The 18619-nt window shown below is 40.7% G+C and overlaps 1 protein-coding gene across 1 annotated transcript in view; it reads left to right on the forward strand.

The window, feature by feature from the left end:
* The first annotated feature begins 1335 nt into the window (after positions 1-1335).
* ADGRD2 (adhesion G protein-coupled receptor D2) overlaps positions 1336-18619 on the forward strand; it is a 45973-nt gene continuing 28689 nt past the window's right edge. The window contains exons 1-8 of the mRNA XM_031949326.1: positions 1336-1565; positions 6286-6383; positions 7767-7994; positions 9284-9922; positions 11225-11323; positions 13020-13105; positions 15277-15555; positions 16916-17027. Coding sequence (XP_031805186.1) covers positions 1336-1565; positions 6286-6383; positions 7767-7994; positions 9284-9922; positions 11225-11323; positions 13020-13105; positions 15277-15555; positions 16916-17027 — 1771 coding nt within the window. The remainder of the gene's footprint in view (positions 1566-6285; positions 6384-7766; positions 7995-9283; positions 9923-11224; positions 11324-13019; positions 13106-15276; positions 15556-16915; positions 17028-18619) is intronic.

Consider the following 18619-nt stretch of genomic DNA (forward strand, 5'->3'; position numbering starts at 1 on the left):
ACATAGGATGGCTGAGCTACACACAAATGACCCACATTTGGAAATTCAGAAACTTCAGAATTCTAATCCAGTATTCTAATAAATACCCCAGTTCTGACTCCATGGTGCTGGACAAGAAGATGGATGTTCCTTCTCCCATCCCCATTAGCTTATTTTGGGATCTGTATTTGTCTCCAAGGATGACATCTTGGACAAAAGCCTTCTGAAAAATTGGTCTTAATTTTGGTTTGATTTTGTATGTTTTGGAATTCATAAGATGCTCCTAACTATAACAAGATGAAACGATGGGTAGAGTACTTGATGTAAAGTAAAAAAGAGCTAGCATTCGGAGTTCCCAAAAGTTTTAACAGGATTCCCACCATTTTACAGAAGAGGAAACTGAGGCTGACAGAAGTCAATAACTTGCCAAGAGTCACACAGATAGTAAGTCAGAAGCAAAATCTGAACTCAGCATTTCCTGATTCTAAGTGCAGTATTCTATTCAAGGCACCATTTAGGAAGCCCTGAATTCAAATCCTCTCTTAGATACTTAGCTGCAAGAGCTGAACATGTCATTTAACCAGTTTGTGATTTCAACTTCTTCATCTGAAAAATAGAGGGGATGGGGCAGGTAGATTCAATGGGTCCCTTCAAGGTTCAAATTTATGATCTTATAAATTCCTTTAACTTAATCCCCAACAAGCAAACTATTGTAAACTTAAACAAGGTTTTGTTTTTGTTTTGTTTTTTTACCTCGAATGGCCTCAATTTCCTTCTGTAGAAAATCAAGCAAGCAAGCAAGAAAGTATCCTATATGCCCGTTACAATGCTTTAAAAAAAAAAAAAAAAAAAAAAGGCAGGTCTCTGCCCTAAATGAACTTACATTCTATAAGGAAGCTGCAATATATTCACCAAACAAATGTCATACATTTGAACCTGGGTGGGGTCTTATATGTGAGAAATCTGAGCCTAAACAGAGTAAGGGACTTACCTGAAGTCACACAGATAAGTGACTGATGTAGGATTTGAACCCATGGCCTTCGCCCCACAAACCACCCCCTCCATGAGTTCCCTGCTTTGGGCTTTAGGTTTTCTGCGCAAATAGTCCCTTCCAGCTCTAAACATTGTATGGTCACGGTAGAAACATTCTGCGTCCTCAGTTTTAACTTTCAATGAAGCTACCTTGAAACCTCTGCAAGTGGACTTGAGCTGATGAGGGGTTCACAGCGGGGAGGAGAGAAAGGGTGAGCGAGTGGAGGTGAGGGAAGGTTTCACCGCTCTGCCTACTAGATGCTAGAGGAAACAGCCCGTGGGGAAGGGTCTCTGGGTACAGGTGGGGTGTCTAGGGCTCAACTGATGTCCCAGCTCTTCCTGTCGTCTCCTGGACTCACAATCCAGGCTATTCAACCATCGGGGAGACTCCCCGGCCCCGCGACTTCTTCGGTCCTTGAATCCAACCTGCGCTTTAAAGTAGCGGCCCTAATTCGGGAGGAGGATCTTCGGACCCCGCCTCCTCCCCTCGGGGAGCCGCCGCCAGAAGGGTCAGAGCGAGTGCTGCGGCCGCGCGGAGGCAGAGAGAGCCCCTGGTACCCAACTCTGAGGAGGACGCCTGGGCAAGGCTGACCGTGCCGCGGGTCCCTTCCAGGTGAGAAACAGGCCCTCCAGACAAGGGCAGGGGCCACGGGAGGCTTGGGTCGGGGCCGGACTCGGGGGTCCATGAGACCCCAGGGCAGGACGAGGTGGGGCTGCTAAGTGGGAGCATCCCTACCAGCCTTTGCAAAAACTCATTACTAAGTGTTCGCCGCTGAGCTGGACTTCTAACGCCTCTTGCCAGTCGCAGGATTAGGGGAGTAGAGAAGTGCTACTCAAAAGTCCAGGAATTGTGGATTAGAGTTTATTGGAGTCCAGTATTAGTAGTTGGTAACTGAATAGATGTTGTAAAATGAGCAAATCCCTTTCTCACAAGAAGGTAGTGCAAGTATTTATCACTGTTTTTTCAGGGACCAGAAAAGAGACTGAAAGGGGTTTTTTTCCAATAATTTGTCCAGAATCACAGCCAGGAAGCTGGAGAGCTGAGAGCCCAAGTTTCCTTATTACATTTTTCTCCTTAGACTAATATGGCTTCACAATATAGAATGCAGAATGTAAAATATTAAATCTGGAAGGAACCTAAGAACATGGGCTGCAGAACAAGAATGAATTTAGAACATAGAACTTTAGAGTATAAATGATCTTAGAACACAAAAACTTAAGAACATAGAATGCTTTAAACCTAACAGGAATCTAAGGAAATTAGCATTAGAAGAGAGCTGGAACATAACATGTTAGGTCGGGAAGGGACATTAAAGTATAGATGATGATGTTTTGGTCCCTTCCAGTTCCAATAAGTCATTTTCCCCTCAAAGGTCACTTTTAACCCTGAGGGACCATTTCTCTATGAGTCCTCTGGGATGGCTCCAATCAGGCTTCCTTCCCCTACAGACCATATTTGGGGCCAAATATGTGGACCCCTAATACAGTCCATTCTCAGAGTGGGCTCATTTTGAGGGGGTAAGAGAACAGGGAAAGGGTGTTGGAGGGAAGAGGAGGGGGCTATAGGGGAGCTAAAGTTTGGGGGTGAATACGTTTCTTAGCCTCATTTGGCTGACTCAGTAATCTGAAGATTCCAGCCTTGGTGTTGACACAACCAGTCGTGAATCATTAGACCCTTCAGGAGTTGGCAGAGTTCTGGGTTTCGGTGTCATTTTCTCTGTTTACTCCTACTACTTCCTTTCTATAATTATTTGACTCTGGAGCTAGAGGATAGTAGAGATGGAATGGAATTAGAGAAAAGGCTGAGGAATGTGACCTTTTGTCTCACAACACAGAAGCTAAGAATTCTCCAAGGTGATCCCATTTCCCAGGCACTGACCCCATATGCCCTTTCTCCCTCACCTTGGCTTTTAGTTGTATCTCCTTTGGAATGTAGGTTAATTATGTGGTTAAAAAATATCATTAGGGGAATGAGCTGATTTGGCCTTTAGGAACATTTGATTGGAAATTATTCCAAAGAAGCCAGAATTAGGAGAAAATGATTTCTCCAGACTGGTTTTAGAGGTGCAATTGGCTAGAAGCAGGGGGATGACTAAATTGACCATTTATTCTAAAGAATCTAAAGTCAACAAGACTAGATAGAATTCTCAGCAAGGCTCACTAGCCATGTATAAAGCACTATATGGGGTGTTGGAGATACAAATCTAAAACAGCAGTCTGTAACCTCAGGCAGCTTACATTCTTCTAGAAAGCTTCAACATGTATATAATTAGGTAACTACAAGATGATTGCAGGGGGAGAGCACACACAGCCAGCGGGATTAGACATCTGAGTTAAGTCTTGAAGAATGTCAAAAGTCTAAGAGGCAGAATAAGAGAAAGCATTACAGGCATAGGGAACAGCCTATGTAAAAAAATGGAAGTGGGAAATGGAATGCAGAATTTGGTAATAGAAAAAAAAAAAAAGGCTGTTTTGGCTGGAACATAGAGTATATAAAGGGGAATAATGTGAAATAATTCCCAAAAGGTAGGCTGAAGCCAACTCAAAAGACTTTAAATGCTAAGCTGAGAAGTTTGTATTTTTTTTCCTAAATACAATAAGGAGCTACTAAACATTCTTGATCAGGGAAGCTAGACAGTCAGACTTTTGGCAGTTCTTTGGAGTTTAAAATATCACATTGAAAGCTATTGCAATGATACATCCTCCCAGACACTCAGGGTTGCAATTTGAGAGTCATCTTTGACTCTTCCTCCTCCTTAACCCTCCTAATCTAGCCAGCCAGTTGCTGAGTTTTATGCATTTTATCTCTACCACACCTCTTAGCCATTATCTATTTTCTATTCACATCACCTCAAAATATTCTAACTCAGACCCTAATTCTCTATTCCCTGGACTATTTTCATAGCATCCTAATGGGCCTCCATGTTTCAATCCATATTCAATCCATACTCTTCAAAGATACTAGAATATTCACCACCTTACTTCCCTGCTCAAGAATCTTCCATGAAAATGAACGGATGCCCATCAACTGAGGAATGGGTAAATAAGTTATGATATATGAATATAATGGAATATTATCTTTCTATAAGAAATGATGAACAGGCTGATTTCAGAAAAGCCTGTACATGAAGTGCTGAGTGAAATGAGCAGAACAAGGAGAGCATTATACACAGTAACAGCAAGATTGTGTAATCAACTATGAGAGACAGCTTTTTTCAGCAATTCAGTGATCCAAGATGATTCCAATATACTTGGGATAGAAAATACTGTTCTCAGATCTATGTTTTCTTTCACAACTTGACTTGTATGGAAATGTTTTATATAACTTCACATGTGGTTTCTTAATTGTGGGTGGGGATAAGGGAGAAAACCTAGAACTCAAAAATCTTAAAAAAAAAAAACAAATATAAAGATTGTTTTGAATGTAACTGGAGAAACATATTAAATAAATGGATAAATGAGCTAATGAATAAATAAATAAATATATGAAAAAAACTACTATCCTCATCCAAAGAGAGAACTATAGAGACTGAATGCAGATCAAAGCAAACTCTTTTCACCTTGTGAGGGGTTTGCTTTTTTTTTTCTCATGGTTTTTCACTTTTGTTCTGATTTTTCTTTCACAATATGACCATTGGGGAAATAAACTTAAAATGATTATGTATGTATAACCTACGTCAGATTGCTTGTCTTGGGGAGGGAGGGTGAAAAAACATTTGGAACTTAAAATTTTACAAAAATGAATGTTGAAACTATCTTTGCATGTAACTAAAAACCATAAAGTAGTACTGAAATTTAAATTTTAATTTACAAAAAGATTCTTCCATGGTTTCCTGATGCCGCTAAGACAAAATATAAATTATTGATCCTGGCATTTGAAGACCTCCATGATCTGGACCAACAAATCCAATTTCCCAGACTTTATTGATATCATTCCCCTTCATGTACTCTACCCTTTAGGTAGACTGGCCTAGTTGTTTGCAAACATTCATTCTTTATTCTCCATATCTTCACACCACCTATTCCCATACCTGGAATGGACTTTAACTTCATTTCCTCTTCTAAGAATCTTTAACTTCTTCCAAGGTTTAACTCGGGTGCCACCTCCAATAGAAAATCTCCTCTCATTAGTCCTCCCTCCTCAAATCATCTTGCATATATAGATATAGATAGATTAAAGCACTTATGAAGCCTTTACTAAGTGTCAGGTACTAAATTATTACAGATATAAACTAAAGGATACTGGAGAGTTCTTTCCTCAAGGAGTTTCTATTCTATTGGGAAGACAGTACGTACAGGGGAGCTAGAAATGGCAGAGACTTAACTAAGCAAGATAAGGCCAAGATAAATCCAAAGTGACCTATAAAGCTCAGAAATGTTAGGAGTAGAGTGCAATTTTCTGGTTGGGAAAAGATGAAGATGGTGGCCTAAATGGATACTGTCCATCCAGAAATATCCAAGGAAGACTATATTGTATCCCCCAGTACAATGTAGTCCCATAAAGGCAGACACTGTTTCATTTATATCTTTTGGTCATCAGCACCTAGCAGAGTGCCTTGCACATAATAGATACTTAATCAATTAATAAATATTAATTAAGTGCCTACTTTGTGCCGGGCACTGTGCTAAGTACTAGGTATGCAAATGTTTCTTGAATGTAATTGAATCTGTAAAATGTAAGTAATGATATTTACGCTTCCTACCTCACTGGGATGTAGGGTAAAAAGAATTTTATAATCTTGAAGGTGTATAGAAATGGGAAATGTTATTCATAGAATTTGAAGGTGGTTAGAAGGTTCCTCTGAATAATTCTTTTTTTTTCTTCCTGTTACAGGGTTCCTGGCAAACATCCCAGTGATCCCTAAATCTCCTCAGCTTTAGGCCCACCTGCTGTGCCCCTAGTATAAGATCCATTATTCCCAGAATGTCAGGAAGACTTTCTTGGTTCCTCCTCCTCTTACTGGTAAATTTGGATGTCTCTTTATGGCCTGTCAGAGTCATACTGACTGACCCTGTGACCTTCAATAAGTGCATCTTCCATCCCGGGCTTCATCTGTACAATGGGAGGATATGGACCAGATAATGTCTAAACTCTAATTCCCTCTGAAATAAAAATCAGTGGTTTTGTAGTGGTATTTGGGGGAAGGAAGGAGCACTGGGTCCAGGGAAGGGGAAGGAGGTTCCTGAATACATTCCTTTTCTTTCCCATTAGCCTGTGGGTGGTGGGAAGTATACCTTGGTCCAGAAGTCAGATCCTTAATACCATCATGTCTCTCTGGATTTGTGTCTGTGTCTGTCTCTTTGGGAGATCGAGAGTTTCTTCTGGAACCCCTCAAACTCTTCGTCTTCATTGAAGACCCTCAAACATACAGGTAGGTGCTGTCAATCCTAATATAGTAATAAATAGCCAAACAGAAATTCAAACCCAGAACTTATGGCTCAATAGCACTTTCTGGCTTTCTACTTAAACTCTTAACTACTTAACTTAACTTGAGAACTTAACTTGAGAACTACTTAAACTACAGAAACTGAGACTTAAACTCAATTTCTACTCTAATGCTTTTATCACTATAACCACTTCTAGAGTTAATAGAATTGTAGCCTGAATAGAAATATTCAGTCATTGGCTCAGTCAAAAACCATTTATTTGGAGGTGTAATAAAAATAGCTATCATTTTTATGACACTTTAAGATTTGATAAGTGTTTTAGAAATATTATCTCACCCCACTTTACAGATGAAGAAAATGAGATAGGCAGAGATTAAAGTGATTCAGACAGGTTTACATATCTAGAGAGTGTCCTGAGAGTGGATTTGATCTCAGGACTTTCTGACCTGAGGCTCAGTGCTCCATCCTCTGCTCTTTCCATGTAGCTGCTTCTAGAGTACCTGTAGAGAGGATTCCTCTTCAGGTAGGAGTTGGACTAGATGGCCTCTTAGGTCCCTTCCAGCTCCAGCATTCTGTAATTCTATAATTCATGCACTCATACCTATCCTATGGAGAGGAGTCCATAGATCTGAATTCAAATCCCACCCCATGGGACCTTGGCAAGTAAGCCACTTCCCTTTTGGGGGCCCCAGTTTCTCATCTATCAAATGAGCACATAGACAACTTAGTCTCTAAGGCCCTTCCATTTCTAAACTCTCAACAATGCTAAGAAAGGACCCTGTTCTTGGTCTCCCCTTCAGTCAGTGACTCATTCAGACAGTCGATAAGCATTTATTAGGCACCTAGTGTATGCCAGGCAATGTACTAATAATCACTAGGATACCAAAAAAAGGCCTTTTGCAACCAGTCTGCTTGAGGACTGTGCCCTATCTTAGAAATCGCAATGCTTGCCACATAACCTCCAGTCAAGGTACAGTAATCATGCCACAGCTATGAAGTTTCCAAGCTGAGGGAATATTTTTTGTCTGATGTCATAAAATGGGGGGATGGGATGAGGAGTGGAGGAGGAGAGGAGGAGGGGAGGACTTCCAATCCAGCCTCTTCACTTTACAGATGAGGATCTTCAAACCCAGAGGGTAAAGGTGACTTGAGAACTCGGATTTTTTAACTCTGGACCCAGGGCTCTTTCCATAAATCATGGTTTCTCTAGCCTCCATTTCCTGGTCTGTACAGTGAGGTATTTAGGACAGATGACTGCTAGGGTCCTTTCAAGATCTAATCATAGATCATGAGGCTGGAAGGGTCCTTGGAGATCACCTAAGCCAGCCACAGTCTTCACCCTTTCTCACTTAGTCTTTCCCTTGCAGCTCCAGGGTCTTTTCCTGCAGCCATGGAGACATCCAGTGGGGTCTATGAGTTTGTGAGAGGCTGGCAACTAGACTGGTGGGATGCCCATAACTTCTGTGACCAGTGTTTTGCCCAGCTAGCTGTGGAGCCCCAAGATGAGGCTGTGACTGAGCTACTTCAGAGAAAAGTGCAGGGTCCCATCTGGCTGGGCCAGAGGACAGCCTTGCTACAGAGACTGCAGCAAAAGCGTGAGTGCTGTCCATTTGGGGGGCTGTAAGGAGGGAGAGCAGTCACAGATAACTTTGGATTTGGACCCCTGGCAGAATTAAAAACAGGGGCCTTCTCCCATCTTGCCCAGAAACATCTCATAGGTGTGTAGAATTAATTTTATTTGTAATATGTTTCATTAACTAACAAGCATTTATTTTTCTTCCTTCCACTCTTCTCCTTACTCCACCTCTCAAAAAGAAAAACAAAACTTTAAAAAAAATATGCAAAACAAATTCCTATGTTGACCATACCAAAAATGTCTCATTTTGCATCATTCTTGAACCTGCCACCTCTTTTTCAAGAGGTAGATAATATACTTCATCTTTGTCCTCTGAAATAATAATTTGCCATTATTGTCCCTCCGGCAAGTCCTGCTTTTGCATTAATTCATTCTCCCAAGCATGTAATAAAGGTCACAGGATTCTAAGTTATAAGATAAAGATCATCCCATTAAACTCTATTTTATCAAGAAAATTGGGTCTCCATCTGAAGAAGATAATTTCTTAAGTTTTTTTTTCTCTTTAGAAAATTATTATTGTTCTCCTACTTCTGCTCTTTTTACTCTGTATCATGTAAGTCTTCTCAGATTTCTCTGATTTTTGTCATTTTTATGGCATAGTAGTATTCCTTTATATTTACATATCATAATTTGTTTAGCCATTCTCCAATTAATTGATACGTAGTCGTAGCTTTTAATTTCCAGTTCTTTGCCATTACAAAAGAGCTGCTAAAGATATTTTTGTATATGTGACTCCTTTCATCTTTCTTTAATCACTTAGTGGGAATACAGGCAGAGCAGTGCTATTAAGCTAGGTCAGATTTTAGTGACTTTGGGGGTATCATTCTAACGTGCTTTCCAGAGTGACTGGACCAATTCACAGTTCCATCAACAGTGAATTAATGGACCTGTTTTCCCACAGCTGCTCCAACATGTGCACAGCATTTGGAGCTACAAGAGACCTTTGAGACCATCTCATCCAATAGATCAGCAAATTGGGGCCCAAAGAGAGGCGGTGTCCAAGCCACACAGTGTGGGGCAGAACTGGGATCAGAACTCAGGTCCTTCAGTTCCAAATGTGTGCTTTCTCTACCAGAGGCCAGCCCCAGCCACAACACTCAGCTGTAGATCTAGGGGCTTGGACTGGAGGGGCTTTAGGGCCCTGGGCCTCAGGCTCCTAGTTCAGGGTTTTCCATAGGGAGCTCTTCTCCAGGGCTGCCATGCTCATTCCTGGGGGTCACGGGGTCCCCTCTTCTCACCCTCCCTCAGGCACACACATGCTGCCCACCCTGGTGTTCGGGGCACAGACAGATACAAGGCATGCCAGGCTGCTGGTGGGCTTCCCTGCGCTGCCAGCCATCACAGTCTGCACCCACCTCCAGTGGGACCTGGCCGTGGGCAAGGGGGGCACCATCTTTTCCTATGCCGTGCCAGCCTTCTCCAACGAGCTCCTGCTGCGAGGTCTCACCGCCCACGATGGGCTGGTCCACCTGGCCCTTGTTGTCCATGGGCACCATTCCCCCTACCTGCCGGTCTTCCCTGCGGATGGAAGGTGGCACCATGTCTGTGCCACATGGGAGAAGTGGAGGGGTCGCTGGGCCCTTGGGGCCGATGGTGAGCTGCGGGCAGGAGCCCAGAGCCTTTCCCCGGCCCAGTCCTTGACTCCAGGAGGCGTGTTTGTTATCGGGCAGGACCAGGACTCTTTGGGGGGCGACTTCAAGAAGGAAGAGGCCTTCAGGGGCAACATCACCAATCTGTCTGTGTGGGCCCGAGTCCTGGGCCCGGAGCAGCTGGACATGGCCCGAGCCTGCGAGATACCCAGCGAGGGACTGCTTTTTGGCTGGAATTGGGGGGCCCTAGAGATCGCCCCCGCCCTCCAGGAGGTTTTGCTGCCCTTCAGGTGCCCCGGTAAGTCCCTTTGGCAAGTCCTGCTTTTGCATTACTCATTCTCCCAAGCATGTAATAAGGGTCACAGGATTCCGAGCTATAAGATAAAGATCACCATTAAACTCTATTTTATCAAGAAAATTGGGTCTCCACTAAAGAAGTGATATGCCCAAGGTCCTAAGTCTAATAAGTAACCGAATCAGAATTTGAACACTGCTCTCCTGACTCCAATCCAGGGTTCTATTCACTGAACCAATTGAATTTAGGTGAGCCTCCCAACATTTAGTTAGCGTTCTATTTTATGGGTCCCTTGTGGGCTTGGAATGGAAGAACCTGGAATCAAGGCTTAATCCCAGCAGCTAATGGCTGTGCGATCTTGGGCCAATCACTTCACCTGGTGTTTAAGGCTTACAAAGTGCTTAGCTCATAATACTTTAAAAAGGAAGCAATGCTCCTATTATTACTCCCATTTTACAGGTGAGAAAACTAAGAAACAAAGAGTTTAAGTAAGCTGCCCAAGATTATACAACCAGTGAATGTTTACAGTGAGAATGAGAACCCCATTCCTTTCACTTAAAATCCAGTATTCAATCCAACTGCCATCATCATTACCACCACCATCATCATGATTATGATGATCATCATCACAATTATTGTCATTATTATTCCTTCACATGGATCTCTGTACTGAGTGCTGGAGGAAATACAAAGATAAATGAGGCAGGACTCTTGTCCCCAGTCTGCTATGGCATATATGCAATTATTGAGACATACTGGTAGGCTATATATACAACTAGTATCCCAAAGTGATGTCTGGAGCATCCTTTGTATGACCTTCCTTAGGATGTATGAAGGAAAAGTATCATTTTATTAAATAACCGGAGGAAGTAATTATGTAAGGCATAATTTGACTTCCAGGTGGTTCTATACTCAGCCCATCAGCTCAGTAATCCCACCAAGGTCTCTCTGACACACGGCAAATTAGCCTTCCTCTTCCTTTGGCCCCCATCCCTCACATTCCAGAGGAGTAGATCTTGGTGGGGAAAACCCCACTGAGCAGGTTCAAAATTTGTCTAGGGTATGAAATGGTACATTGCACAAAAATCACTAAATACTCAAGTAGGTCACTGGCCTTGGGGTCAGGAAGAACAGAGCTCAAATCCAGACAAGCACCTGTTTCAATGTAGTTATAGCATAATTGGTGATACTCCAGAAGGGATTCACACCTTGGGTAAAGGGGCCAGAAAGGCTTCTCTGAAAACCCTTTCAGCACTGAGACTGCTGTTTTTGCTAGAGGACTGAACCTGTGCCCTGTGCCCACAGTGCCTGTAGAAGAATGCCCAACTTTGGATGCTGGCAGTGGAGCGCTGGGGTCTGAGCCGTGCCTGCAATCCCTTCCTTTCCTCTGCCATTACAGGCCAGGTAGGTTTTGCTTGCCTGTACCACCCTCCAATCTGCTTCCTGGTGGGGCTAGAATCAAACCCGTGTAAACAGTCAGAACTATTGAGAGAGGGGTGGTGAGATGGAGTGGGCTAGGTGTAGGGCTAGGGACTTTAAAGCTCAGTTTGTAATTCTTGGATGCCCGCCCCTAGACCACTGGATCAATTGTCTTATACACAAGGTGCCAAGCAGATGTTTATATCATTTTTATTCAATCCACATTTTGGTTTTGCAAAATTGCAAATTTGGGTGACATTTGCAAAATTTAAGATGTGGCAAAAAGATCGTTGGTTTCAGAGTCACAATTGAGCACAGTAGATCCAGTTCTATAACTAATTAAATGTAAATGTTTTCAGACTTAACCTCTCTGGATCTTATTCTCATAGAGGAAATTCATGACATTTAGAGCTTGAAAAGGCTTTAAAATTTTTTTCCTCCAAGTCTCTAATTTTACAGATGAGAAAACAGGCCCAGAGAAATTAATTTAATTGCCCAAGATGACACAAACAGTAAGGAGAAAAGTCAGAATTCAAACCCAGGACCCCTGACTCCCAAACCAGTGAGTGTACTAACTACTCTGCTACTCAGTTGTCTCATATCATAACATTAGCATATTAAATTAGACTGTCTCCATAGTCCCTTTCAGTTCAAATGGACTATGTTCTAGCATTGTATCTCCTAACATTCTGTGTTCTCATATCCCTTCCAGTAATAACAATCTCTGTTCTAAAGGTCTCTTCCAGTGCTAACATTTACTGCTCTAAAGTGTCATTCACCGTTAATATTTCTTCTGTTAAAATAGTCCATATTCTAAGATCCTATCCACTCTAGCATTCTACAGTCTATGTTTAAACATCTGTTTTTAAAGCTCCTTTCCAGACCTAACATTGTATTCTTTGTTCTAGCAGTTAAATGTTTTAAGATCTCTTCTGGCTTTATGTTTTATATTCTAATTGGTGGCTCTAAAATTTCTTCCATCTCTAACATTCTGTGATTTGAACAGCCTATGTTCTTTTTTTTTTCTTGAACACATTTTTTATTAAAACTTTTTATTTTCAAAACATATTCATGGATAATTTTTCAACATTGATCCTTGTAAAACCTTGTGTTCCAAATTTTCCCTCCTTTCTCCTCACCTCCTCCCATAGATGGCAAATAATCCAATATGTTAAACATGTGCAATTCTTCTATACATATTTCTACAATTTTCGTGCTGCACAAGACAAATCAGATCAAAAAGGGAAAAAATGAGAAAGAAAACAAGATGAAAGTAAACAATAAAAAGAGTGAAAATACTATGTTGTGATCCACACTCAATTCCCATAGTCTTCCCTCTGTGTGTAGATGGCTCTCTTCATCACAAGACCATTGAAACTGGTCTGAATCATCTCTTTGTAGAAAGGAGCCATGTCCATCAGAATTGATCATTGTATAATCTTTTTTATTATCATAGCTTTTTGTTGACAAAGCATATGCATGGGTAATTTTTCAACACTGACCTTTGCAAAAACTTTGAACAGCCGATGTTCTAATGAACCATCTAGCTAGGTCTCTCTGGAGAGGGAAGAGAGGGGAATGGGTCACAGAACTGACTTAGGAACAGTTTAAGCAAAAGAAAATCTGGTTCTCTTCCCTGAACCAGTCCAAGATGCTATATGCTACATTTGCTTCTTTTCAGGGGTATATCAGCGACTAAGAGAAGTCCAGAAAACAGCAGATGGGGAGTTTATCAGCCGAGTCAACACTCTAGCCAATGCTACGGTGGTGAGCCAGAAAAAGTTTGGGGAGCCCCAAGCATCCCACTTAAGGTGTTGGGAATCACAGGATGGCGAAATTCTGCTACAATAAATTCTCACTAATTCAGACCCATTTAATTAGAACCTCAATAATTGAAAATTGGCATAATGCAATCAAGGAAATTAGCAATGTTGGCATTTCAGGACTTGACATTTAGCTTTCCAAGGAGTTCAGCAATACGTGCAGTAATGCTGCTTTTTCACGGCATCTGCATTTTCATTGGGAATGGCATTCCCTCCACCAGCAGCCCCCTCCCTAAATGACTGTTTTTAAAATGATCACTAGTCAACCAATTTTTGGTGATATGACATTGGGTCAGTCATTTAACCCTGACGAGCTTCAGTTTCCCTGTCTGTCCCTGTGCCATGCTCCACTGACAGTTACATATGGGGCCTGCACAGGAAACCTCTCTGATTTGGCAGAACCTGCTGAATTTTTCTTTCTGTTGCTATAGCATTTGAGAACCCAGAATTGACTCTACCAGGCAACGAATGTGCTCATTACAAAGGGCTTTTATCTGTTTATTATAATAGTGTTGGTGAGACCCCAGAGTTCCAATTCCTATGTAAATTGGAGAGCCATAAAAGTGTAATTTTTTTAGAAATTCATAACAATTGTTTCTACTTTCTTCTGCTTTTCAACTTAAAAATGATTTTCTTCAAAATAACCCTATGAGGAAAATGGTTCAAGAATTATATCTACTGTTTTCCTTTATAATGCAGTTCAGGCATTTTCTGCATAAAACCTTTTCTCCCAGACTACTTTGCACTTAACTATTTTGTGTGTATATTTGTATTTATTAACTTTATATAAATGTTAGATATATCTTACATACCAGTTTATTTGTCCTTATTTCTATAGCCTGCCCTAATGAAGATCCCACTAATTAGGATCACAGTAATTGAAAATTGTCATAATTCAGACTAGGGCTGTATTTGTTCTTATTTTTCTCCACCATTAGAATGTAAGCTGCTTCTTGTGAGTCAAAATTGTTTGATTTAATATCCATACTGTCCAGCATAGTGTCTGTCACATAGTAAGCACTTAACGAATATTTTTTTATTGGTTTACAAATTAGGAAGTTGAAGGTTGGAGAGTTAAAATGATTTGCTGAAAAAGTATCACAGTTAATGAGAGACCAGGACACAGTTCAAACCCAAGTGTTTTGCTTCTTCCCAAAGTTAGACTAAAAGGCCAGGCCTCAGTTGAATGCAAGCAAGGACATACATACACTAAGCATAATGAGGGAAGAAACTTTTCTTTCTCTTTTAAAAAAAAAAACTAAAGATACTTTCATTTATTATTGACCAATTATATTTTCAGTTTTTAACATTTATTTTTTTCTTTTTTTAAAAATTATTTATTTATTTTATTATAGCTTTTTATATACAAAGCATATGTGTGGGTAATTTTTCAACATTGTCCCTTGCAAAAACTTCTGTTCCAAGTTTTCCCTCCTTCCCTCCACCCTCTCCCCTGGATGGGAGGTAGTCCCATTCATGTTAAATATGTTTAACATTTATTTTTTTAAATTTTGTGCTTCCAGTTCTCTCCATCCTGCCCCTCTCTTGCTTCTTAAGAAGATAAGCAATATGATATCGATTTTAACTGAAATCATGCAAAACATATTTGCATATTAGCCACATTGTAAAAGACAACACAGGACACACATACAGGTGGAAAGCTGTGAGGATAAAATGAGATATTTGTGCACATGCACACACAAAGGAAAAACAAAGGAAGTGAAAAAAGTCTGTAATCAGTCCTCTCTCTGCAGGTGGAAAGCATTTTTCATCATGGGTCCTCTGGAATTGTCCTGTTTGCTGTTACAAATTAAAAACAAAACACCTCAAATGGAACTTAGAAGTCCGCCCCCTTAAAAAAAAAAAAAAAAAAGAAATAAGGACTTCTTCACATTTCATTATTACTTGGCATTGTCCTAAAATTTTATTTGCATTTCTATGTAGCAATAACAAAAAATAAATCACTGGATCATTTTTTTGATCAGAATAGCTAAGAGAATTCCCCCTCCCCAATTTAGCCAATGGGAAATGCCTTGCTCTCTGGCTCTTCAACATAGTCCTAGGTCCTAAACTCCCAGCAGGGAGCAAAAGGACATTTGGCTTCTCTGCTCTCAGCTTTCCAGAGATGACTTTGCAGAAGATCCCGGGTCCCTGAGTGTGCCTGAGGCAACCAGCTTCTTGGGGATCCTGGAACAGGCTCTGGCAGCCCAAGAGACCCCCCTCCAGGCAGCTGACCTGCTTGCTGTGGTGAGCTTCCTGAAGAGAGTTATTGCCATCGAGGAAGGAGAGCAAGACCCTTCTGGACAGCAGGAACATCTCATCCAGAGCTTCTTAGCAGTGGCTGCCCTACTATTAGAAGAGCAAACTAAAGCCCAGTGGCTGGAAATTAAAGAGGTAAATCTCAGGGAGTAGAAGGGAGGAGTCCAGCTGCCCTTATTGTCCACTTATGGGTCACAGACACCTTTGATAAGATCGTGGGCCACTACAGAACAGCATCAAGCCTCAGGTTCCATATTAAACAGGATAATGGTACCAACCTGCAGGCTTTTAAGGAAAGTTATTTGAAAAATTCAAAGTACAGTAGACAGATTTGTTATTAGTACTCTGCTTATCTCACTGAACCAACTGTTTTAAGCACGAGAATACTTTGTAAGCAGTAAAGCACCATACAAATGTAAGGTGTTAAATATGAGATATAAAGTCTAATAACTTGGTCTCAGCAGTGAATATTATTCATATGAAATCATAGTCATAAAGTTTTATCGCTTAGAACATAGAAATGGAAAAAGCTATCTCTAATTCAATTGAACCAGAGTTTATTAAGAACCTATTACTTGCCAGGTACTGTACCCCATAATGGTAAAAGAAAATAAAAATTATATCGCTCATGTCCTCAAGGAATTCACAATTTAACAAATAGGATAAGATGTGTACATTTATTTTGTTATTCATGTGATCTTATGAAGTATTATGTTTTAATTCAGTCATCTCTGTGACTATGGGCAAGTTCCTTCCCTTTTGCCCAGAGGCAGCTAGATGGTACCCATGGATAGAGCTCTGGGTCTAAAATCTGACAGATCTGAATTCAAATCCAGCCTGAGATATGCATTAGCTGTGTGATTCTGGGCAGGTTCACCTTTTAGGTCTTAGTTTCCTCAAGTATAAAATGGAGATATAGCACAATGTCGGCACTGTGCCTGGGATGTAGAAGGTGCTTGATAAGTACTTATTCCTTCCTTCCCTCTCTGAGGCTTGAACTACAGGGACTTTAAGGTCTTTTTTGACACTAGGATTCTTTTTTTCTGTGTTCTAAACTGTGTCCTACCCCTAACATTCTAGCAGGAGATAGAGCTCCTGAACCTAGAGTCAGGAACAGAGTTCAAATCTGTCTTAGTTCACTGGGCAAAAGTTACCCTGGATAAGATACTTAACCCTTTCTGTCTCAGTTTCCTCATCAGTGAAATGGAGATAATAGCCTTTCCCTCCCAGGGCTGCTTTGAGGATAAAATGAGATAATAGTTGTAAATATTTTGCCAACTTTAAAGCACTGCACAAATGCTAGCTGTTATTATTATTGTTGTTGTTGCATACCATAGATCCCTTCAATTAACATAGATTATTGACAAAAGTGTCAAATAGGAGGGCAGTTCTTTGCTGATGTTGCAGAGGCTATCTGAGGATGGAGGGAAGTGATACAGCTATAGAGGAAAAGGGGATTCTCAGTTCAGACTGTAACCATGAGCTCTGTCCTCAGATCACCAGAAGTCCTATGGTTCTGGTGGAGAGCGTGGACCGCATTGCCGTCAGCCTGAGCCTCCTCCTCACAGCTGAGAAATCCAATATCTCCATCCAGAAAGGCCCCATAGGTAAGTATACAAGATGACATCCTGATCCAACTATGTGAACTGAAGAAATGTGCTTCCTCCATGAGCTTCCCTTCATTTCTTCTTCTGTAAAGTGGCAATTATCATGCTTGTGCTTATATAATCTCAGGGTTGAAAGGAAAAGATTCCTTTCTACAATATCTCCAACATGTCATCATCCAGCCTTCATTTGAAAATCTTCAGTGAGGGAGAACTCATTACCTCTCAAGATATCCCATCCTACTTTTAGATACCCTCAAATTGCTAACAAGTTCTTCATTATATCAAGCTGAAATCTTCCTCCCTGGATCTTCTCATTGTTCCTAATGCTATCCTCTGGGACTAAATAGTATAGTTAATCCCTTTATGCATAATCGGTTATAGAGACAGGGCTCTCTTTAGGGATTTCCTTAGGGAATTCCCAGATGGAAAAAACTTCCTCCAGCAAGGCAGATCAGCATCTCTTCTGCAACTGATAGTCTTAGAGAGTTTTTTAGAGCAATAGTTCTCAAGGTGTGGTCCAGAGAATCCTGGAGGGATCTCTGAAACCCTTTCAGAGGGACTACAAATTCAAAATTAGTTTTCATTTCTAATCCGGTAAACATCTATAAATGTTCAAATTCTTTGAATAGATTCTCAATAATTTTTAATAATATAAAGATACTGAGAAAAAAGTTTGAGAATCACTGACCTAGAACACTGAGAAGTGTCATTCCTAGAGTACTTAAAGTCAGTGATCATAGTCCTTCAATCCCCCTCACCCACCCAAATCTTCTCCAAACTAAATGTCTAATTTCCTATTTTGGCATGGTGTCCAATCCCTTCAACATCCTGGTTATCCTCTATCAATGTCCTTTCTGGATAGAGGTTCTCCTGAGTAAAAGTTCTAGAAAGACATCTATGTAGTACCAGATTTGACTGGTCCTTCAATCCACCCTTCCTATAGCTGTTCAAAATGATATTTGACAATTGATCAGCAAACTCAAGTGATCAAATGCAAGTTCTTCTGCCCTTTACATCTGGCTCCTACTTGTCTTTCTAGCTATTTTTATAATTTTTCCCTTCAGTCATCTTATGAGCTAACCAAACTAGCCCTCTTGTTGTCCCTCACATGATACCTCATCTCCTACATCCATCAAGCATAAACTACTTATTTTTTTTTATTTAATAGCCTTTTATTTACAGGATATATACATGGGTAACTTTACAGCATTAACAATTGCCAAACCTCTTGTTCCAATTTTTCACCTCTTACCCCCCCCACCCCCTCCCCTAAATGGCAGGATGACCAGTAGATGTTAAATATATTAAAATATAACTTAGATACACAATAAGTATACATGACCAAAACATTATTTTGCTGTACAAAAAGAATCAGACTCTGAATTATTGTACAATTAGCTTGTGAAGGAAATCAAAAAAGGCATAAACTACTTATAATATCTGACTCTTTCCTCTTGCCTCCTCCTCTTAGAAATCCCTATTCCCCTTCAAAGCTCTACTAAAGTATGCCCTTCTACATCTCTACATCTTCTACATCTTCTGAGCTCCCAGCTGCTAGTGCCTCCTCCCAAAAAGTCCCTTGTATTTATCAT

The sequence above is a fragment of the Sarcophilus harrisii genome, chromosome 2 (assembly GCF_902635505.1).
Source record: "Sarcophilus harrisii chromosome 2, mSarHar1.11, whole genome shotgun sequence".
In the NCBI taxonomy this organism is placed as follows: Eukaryota; Metazoa; Chordata; class Mammalia; order Dasyuromorphia; family Dasyuridae; genus Sarcophilus; species Sarcophilus harrisii.